Source organism: Callorhinus ursinus, unplaced genomic scaffold (assembly GCF_003265705.2).
Source record: "Callorhinus ursinus isolate GAN/ISIS: 27379988/994484 unplaced genomic scaffold, GSC_fseal_2.0 scaffold52, whole genome shotgun sequence".
Taxonomy (NCBI): Eukaryota; Metazoa; Chordata; class Mammalia; order Carnivora; family Otariidae; genus Callorhinus; species Callorhinus ursinus.
Genome location: NW_027397114.1, coordinates 3,985,651 through 3,993,689, shown reverse-complemented (window position 1 = coordinate 3,993,689; position 8,039 = coordinate 3,985,651). Strand labels below are relative to the sequence as shown.

The 8,039-nt window shown below is 43.1% G+C and overlaps 1 protein-coding gene across 3 annotated transcripts in view; it reads right to left on the bottom strand.

The window, feature by feature from the left end:
- The window catches only part of CA10 (carbonic anhydrase 10), a 524,645-nt gene that overhangs the window by 22,829 nt on the left and 493,777 nt on the right, over positions 1-8,039 (bottom strand). For all 3 annotated transcript variants that reach the window (XM_073883802.1, XM_073883801.1, XM_025859284.2), the window contains exon 6: positions 3,716-3,811. In XM_073883802.1, coding sequence (XP_073739903.1) covers positions 3,716-3,811 — 96 coding nt within the window. The remainder of the gene's footprint in view (positions 1-3,715; positions 3,812-8,039) is intronic.

Here is an 8,039-nt window from a genome sequence, read left to right as displayed (position 1 = left end):
CATCCATCCATCCATCCATTCATCCATCCATCCATCCATCTATCCATGCACCCATACAGCCAATAAATATTTACTAAGTGCCTATTAGGGGCCAAACATTGTACTAGATGTCCAGGGATCAGTTCCCATTTTGTGTCCATGCCCTCAGGTCTCCAAATTCCTTCTTTGGGAGAACAAGGCAAGGTTCAAGGGGCTCAAGCCAGAGGACCACCATTTGGAGATTGTGATGTGCCCCCACATAACCGTGTACACTGTTTCTTAACAACCTCCCTTCTACTCAGTCTTTTCCAAGGCACACGGGTTCATCTCAGTCAGTTCTCTCCTACCTCTCTCAGCTCTGCTCTGTAATTTATGCCTCAGCTGTTAATCGGATGCTGTGACACATCAGCATTTTAAATCTGATTTATTCTGAGGGTTGGAAAAATTGCAGCAGATGATTATTATTATTAGATAAGCAACAGGTAATTTTTAGTTTGGAGAAAGCACAGACTGTTTATTTTCCCTCCATCTGTCTCTCCTTTCCCACACAGTTTCCTGGATGTGTTGTGGTGAGACACACACTGCGGGGGGTGGGGGAGAGTGGTGGGTGAGAATGCTTAGTGGAGTTTGTCAGAGCCACCCCCAAATGGAGAAAAGTCCCAAGGCAAACACTGTTGCTCCCCAGAAGCTTTAGTGTCAAATTTAGCTTCTCCTTTGACCTCCTCTTTGGCCATTTAAAACATGGCTTGACGCCGCCTGTTTGTGCCAATTCACATGGAAGGAGAGAAAAAAATATATTGTCATGGCTAGTAAGGAATCTGCCATGCCCCTTAATCGGGTGCCTTGGGCTCCTGGTGTCCGGTGAGTCTGGGCAGCACTAATGTTGGGACTGGACCTTTTGAACTGATTAAAAATAACAGAAAAATTTCCAGAGTGCACACAGATGATTTGTGGGCTTTGGTGTGCTGGTGGCGTGGGAGGGAGGATAAAGTACGTACTTGGTATAAGTGAGCTTAAGTGGGAAGTTAATGGTGTGTGATTGAGCAGTAATTACAGCCAAATCTCAGTTCCCTGTGGTCATGGTAAGGGTGGGGGATTAAGAGGGGACAGAGATAAATAAAACCCACAGATAAACAATTCTCTTATTTTAGCCAACAACTCCAACCCTTCTATGGCTCAGTTTTTGGCCAGGGTGCCTTCTCTAGGGATTCAGCTGACCCAGAGGAGGGGCCTCTCATTTTCTGTGCCTGCCTACCCTCCAGTGATGTTTGCTGGGAAGGAGGGGGGCGGCCAGAAAGATCAGAAGGAGGGGGGGAACCACCAGAGGTTGGGTGCTCTTAGAGCCAAGGGCTCTGTTCATCTCACATCTAGGCACGTGCTTAGCATAGGAAGGGCCCATGTCCCACACTTAGTTGGTGTTTTGGGATGAGTGAGTGACAAGTCTCAGCTTGGATAACTCACTGTGGAGCATCTGGGAGTTGATTAAGTTGAACAAAAATAGAAATGCTGTGACTTATTTTGAGATCCAGCGAGAAAGCTTCAGGTTTGCTCAGGGAAAGAATGGAAGTGTCCCTAGGGGGCCAAACTGGCCTGAGAAGATGCAGGAGCTGGCCCCCAAAATTTCACTGACTGCAGGGGTGGGGACTTAAGTTCCTCCCAACAGCCCCCTGGGACACAGCCAGGACCTGCGTCAGTAATCTCCCTGCAAGAGCTTGTGAAACACGCCCATGGTCTGCTGTTGAGGAGGCTAACTTCCTGGCGTATCAATCACCCTGTCAGCTGGAATGTGCCTGAGCTTCTGGGATGACATCCATTGACTCGAGTGCTTTGAGCAAAGTGCAGCACAGTCAGGGGCCTAGGCTGAGGCACCTGCCAAAGGACAGGCGGTGTTGGGTGCTCAGGTTGGCCGACATGGAACCCAGGCACTGGGAAGGCCAACGAGGGAGGTGAGCTCCTGGACACTCACAAGGCAATACTGTGACATATCTGCAGGCTTCCCAGCAATGAGCATGGCCCAGGATGAATGCACAGGTTGTATCAATGTCATGATTGAGGCTGGTTGAGGGAGATAGAGTTTGTCTGCCCTGTGCTTGTGGGTGGCATAGGGGCATGGGGGAAGATGTTTACAAATGTCATGATCTCTCTTCTTCATCTCAGTTGCTTTCTCCACGCTCCGTTGGGGAGGCATGTGGTGTGAGGAAGGTCATTAGTGTGAAAGTCAAGCAAGACCTGGGCTCCTTTCCTGGATGGGCTGTTAGGAGCTCCATGCACTTGGGTGGAATGCAAAGATTCTCTGAGCCATTTTCTTCATCATAAGGACGCTGGTGCCCACCCCACAGGTTTATTATTAGGGTTAAGTCACAAAATATATGTAAAGTATGTCTCTCAGTGCCTGGAATTCAGAAATCTGCTGTTCATTATAACCGGGTCTGTGATGATGCCAAGAGATGTAGAGTAGGGACTGGCAGGATCTCTGCCAGAACCAATGTCCTTTGGGTATCACATGAGGTACTCAGAAGGTATGACAGCCCAAAAATATGTTTTCCTGGCCAAAAGCCCCTTCCTGTCTTTGCTAATGACAGCTGCAGGAGTTGAGCGGCCAACAGATACCTCTGGCCAATGTTCAGCTCTGCCCAGGCCACAAGAAGGCCCTATGGGACCCCTGTGAGGGAGAGGAACTCAGGAGATGGCATGCACTCTGGAAGGGGAGGATCAGGCAGGGCCAAGTGCCTGTTGCAAAGGGTGATGATGCTTTGGGAGAGGAAATGGGGGTAGTGCCTGGGGTGCCCCTGTGCCCAGTCTCCTGAGCAGTGATCATGTCACCATAAGAACTCTGTTAAAACCCCCCAGTGGCAAATGCTGGATTTCTACTGATCATATTCACCAGATTCCAAGTTCTGACGGGTCTGGCCTCTCGTGGTCTGGCCAAAACTGCCCAAGGGGCTAGCACAGTGACTGCCAACTTTTGGAACTGTCACACATTCCTTTTGTTTTCTCTCTCTTTTTTCCCCAATTGGAAAGACATTTCTTCTTTTTTCATTTTCTTTTAAATTTGCATACCTGTTTCTCTCCATATCTGTCAAAATGTTAAAGGTGATTATTATTATTATTATTTTTAACAAACTGGAATTTTCTTGGTTGGAGATCTGTTGTTGTTGTTGACTGTTGGGGAGATGTGGAGCCTCCTGAGAATGTCATAAGCTCAGCCTTGGTGATCTTTCCTTAATTTCTCCCAGGGGTGCTTACGAGGGAAAGGGAGAGGAAGATGGGAGGTGTGATTCAGAGCAACTTCAGGGAAGCCGGAGGGGGCTGTTCAGGGCAGGGCCTGGAGGGGAGGGACATCTCACACTGCCCTTCTATCTCTGTTTCCAAGGGGCCACTGAGGGACAGGAGTTTAATGCTGTGGGGTGTCAGTGAGCCACCCCTCCTCTTCCGTTGCATCCTTTTGCATGATGTGGGACCTGAAGCCTATTGTTGGCTCCAGCTCCCCTTTTCTCTCTAGAACAAAGGCTGCTGAATCCCCAGGCTCTGGAGCTCTGAAATGGAGCCATCATTTCTGTGTGAAAAGGACCTCATGTGTCACAAATCTCATGGGTATAAAAGTCACCATCCCGCAGCTTTTCTTGGGCATGGACCTCACCCCTTTGATTATTTCTGAGATCCAACAGAGACTGAGCTGGTATTCTGACCGGACTGGGAATGGCAAGAAAAGAATGAAAGAATGCAAGACACTTACTTTTATAAATATAGAAACCACCACCAATCCATTAGGGCTCTTTGCAGCTTCTGTGACATTTGTATATAACTCATGGTTATAGTGGATGAGCTGCACCTGGCAAGAGGGAAAAACAAGAGTAAGAACAACAGCCTCGCCTGAAAAGGCCTGAGGCACAGCACCTCCACCCTACATAAGGGTTAACTTTAAGGTATACTGTAGAACAATCGCGAAGACAATGTTGTAATTGAAAGGGATTCAGGGAGGTGTGTGTGCATGTATGCATGTGTGTGGGGTGTGTATAAAATGCGTGCATACACACACACGGATATACAAAAGTACCCATACATCTTTGCAAATGTTTTCTGGTAACAATCATGCCTTTATTTTTTATTTTATTTATTTATTTTTAAAAATTTTATTTATTTATTCATGAGAGACAGAGAGAGAGAGAGAGAGAGAGAGGCAGAGGGAGAAGCAGGCTCCCAAGGAGCAGGGAGCCCGATGCAGGACTTGATCCCAGGACCCTGGGATCATGACCTGAGCTGAGGGCAGACGCTCAACCATCTGAGCCACCCAGGCGCCCACAATCATGCCTTTAATAAGCTCAGTGCCCATCTGGCTCTGGCTCTGTCCCAGGATATTTCCCCTAAAGCATGTGCAAAGTGAATTTCTCTTATTGGGAGTGGAACTGCCCTGCACGGGCAGATGTGCCCTCCTGGCTGCATCCATAGCTGCCACTGGCACTGAGTGAATCTTCCCCACGGCCTTGGGAAAGCAGGGAATGGTTAGGTTCTGAGTCAGCCCAGTGACTCTGGGAGGGCAGTGGCCAGCCTGTGAGATGCAGCATTCCTGATAAAGAGAGAGTGATGGCTCAGGCTGCGGATGCCCCAACCTGCCAAGGTCATCTGCTTGTGCAGGACTCAACTTCCTCCTTGCTCAGTGAAGATCAGCAGTCTGCTTGTTAAGCCTTTGTGCAATGGTTAGTGTGGGTAGCAAATGAAGTCTTGGATCTGGGCTCCAGGAAACTAGGTCTTCCCTTTCTTCCCTAATTTTTAAAAAATGTTTTTCTAAGGAATTGTGAAACATAGCATACCTATATGTTTAAACAAATGCCCCACCAATTTTTAGCCACATGAGTAATTTACTCCATCTCACTGAGACTTGGTTACTTCCTCTGAAAAACAGGTGTGATTGTCTCTCCTTAGAATTCATCTCAGGCTGTGGTTTTAAAATAGATTTTTTTTTTTAACAGTATGGAAGTATAATTTTTGTAACAAACTAAAAAAAAAAAAAAGTGAGTGTTCTTCCCCCACCTCTGTGTGATCCCAGCCTAAGCAATATGACTATTAACAGTTTAGCATATGTCCTTCCTGATTTTTTTGTGCTTATAGATCACACACATATACATGGAGGGTTTAAAAAATTATAAAAGATCCAGAATCTATAAATATCTAGGATAGATAAATTCTTAGAAACATACAACCTACCAACACTGAATCAAGAAGAAATAAAAACCTGAACCGATGAATGCAAATAAAGAGATTAAAGTAATAACCAACCTCCCCCCCATCAAAGAGAAGCCCCAGACCAGATGGTTTTGTGGGTAAATTCTACCAATCATTCAAAGAAGAATTCATACTGATCTTTCTTAAACTCTTCCAAAAAATGGGAAGGAGAGAGAATACTTCCAAACTCATCTTATGAGGCCAACATCAACCTGACACCAAACAAAGCCAGATACTTTAAGAAAAGAGAGCTACAGGCCAATATCCCTAGTGAACAAAGATGCAAAAACACCAATGGAATAGAAGCAAGCTGAATTTAACAACACATTGAAAGGATTATACATCATGACCAAGTAGGATTTATTCCTGGGATGCAAGCATGGTTTAACATATGTAAATCAATCAGGGTGATACACCACATTTAACAGAATGAAAGATAAAACCACACGACCATCTCAATAGATTCAGAAAAAGCATCTGACAAAATTCACTATCTTTCATGATAAAAACTCTCAACAAAACAGGTATAGAAGGAACTTACCTCAATGCAATCAAAGCCATATATGAAAAGCCCATAGCTAATACAATCAACGGGGAAAAACTGAAAACTTTCCTCTAAGACAAGGATACCCACTCTTGCCGCTTTGATTCAACATAGTGCTGGAAGTCATAGGCAGAGCAATTAGATAATAAAAAGATACAAAAGGCATCCAAATCAAAAAGGAAATTAATAAAGTCAATTCCATTTGCAATTGCAATAAAAAGGATAAAGTACAATTGACCTTGAACAATACAGGTTTGAACTGAGCTGGTCCACTTATATGCTGATTTTTTTTTTTTTAAATACAGTACAATATTGTAAAGGTATTTTCTCTCATGATTTTCGTAATAGCATTTTCTTTTCTCTAGCTTACTTTATTGTAAGACTACAGTAGTGTACCAAACATGTGTTAATTGACTATGTTATCAGTAAGGCTGAGGTCAACAGTAGGCTATTAGTAATCAAGTTTTTGTGAAGTCAAAAGTTATACAGGGATTTCTGACTGCATGGGGGGGAGTTGGTGTCCCTAACTCTCGCATTGTTCAAGGGTCAGCTATACTTAGGAGTAAGCTTAACCAAAGAAGTGAAAGACTTGTACACTGAAAAATATAAAATATTGATGAAGGAAATTAAAGAAGACATAGATAAATGGAAAGACATCCCGTGTTCATGGGTTGGAAAAATTAATACTGTTAAAATGTTCATACTACTTTCAGCTCAATCCCTACCAAAATTCCAATGGCATTCTTTACAGAAATAGAAAAAAAAATTCCTAAAATTAATATGGAACCAAAAAAGACTCTGAATAGTCAAAGCAATCTTGAATAAGAACAAAGCTTCCTGGTTCCACAATATGCTTCAAAGCTATAGTAATAAAAAAAGTATGATACTGACATAAAAACATACGCATAGACCAGTGAAACAGAACAGAGGGCCCAGAAATAGCCACACACTTATGGTCAACTGATCTTTGACAAGGATGCCAGGAATACACAATGGGCAAAGGATAGTCTCTTCAATAAAGGATGTGGGGAGAACTGGATATCTCCTGAAGAATGAAATTGAACCCTTATCTCATGTCATATAAAAAATTAACTTAAACTGGATTAAAAACTTACATATAAGACCCGAAACTGTAAAACTAGTAGAAGAAACATAGGGAAAAAGCTTCTTGACATTCATTGGTCTTGGCGATGATTTTTGGGTCATGACACCAAAAAGTACAGGCAATAAAAGCAAAAGCAGGCAAGTGGGACTGTATCCAACTAAAAAGCTTCTGCATAACAAAGGAAATAAAACAGTGAAAAGGCAACCTACAGAGTGGGAGGAAATATTTGCAAACCATGTATCTGATAAGGAGTCAATATCCAAACGATATAGGGAACTCATACAACTCAACAGCAAAAACCCAAATAGCCTGGTTAAATATGGGCAAAGGGCTTGAATTGACATTTCTCAAAATAAGACATATAAATGGCCAATAGGTACATGGAAATGTGCTCAACATCACCAGCCATCAGGGAAATGCAAATCAAAACCACAATGAAATATCACCACACACTTGTTAGAATGGCTATTATCAAAAAGACAAGAGACTACAATACAAGTGTTGGTGAGGATGTAGAGAAAAGCAAACCCTTGTACACTGTTGGTAAGAAGGCAAACTGGTATATCACCATTATGGGAAACAGTATGGAGGTCCCTCAAAAAATTAAAAATAGAACTGCCATATGATCCAGCGATTCCACTACTGGGTATGTATCCAAAGCAAATGAAATCTGGATCTCAGAGAGACTTCTGCAGTCCCATGTTCATTACAGCATTATTCACATTAGCCAAGATATGGAAATAATCCAAGTTTCTGTTGATGAATGAATGGATAAAGAAACTGTATAAAGAAAAATAAGACGGAATATTACTCACCCATAAAAATGAAGGAAATCCTGCCATTTGTGACAATATGGATGAACCAGGGGGACACCATGCTAAGTGAAAAGCCACACCCAGAAAGACAGATACTGTATGGTCTCACTTATGTATAGAACCTCAAATAGTCAAACTCATAGAAACAAAGAATAGCTTGGTGGTTGTCAGGGGCTGGGGGGAAACAGAAATGAGATGTTGGTCAAAGGGTACAAAGTTTCAGTTATTCACGATAAGTGAGTTCAGGGCTTTGAGTACAGCCTGGTGATGATAGTTAGCAATACCATATTGCATACTTGAAATTTGCTAAGAGCATAGATCTTAAATTAAATCATCTTTACATACACACACAATAGTAACTATGTAGAGGTGG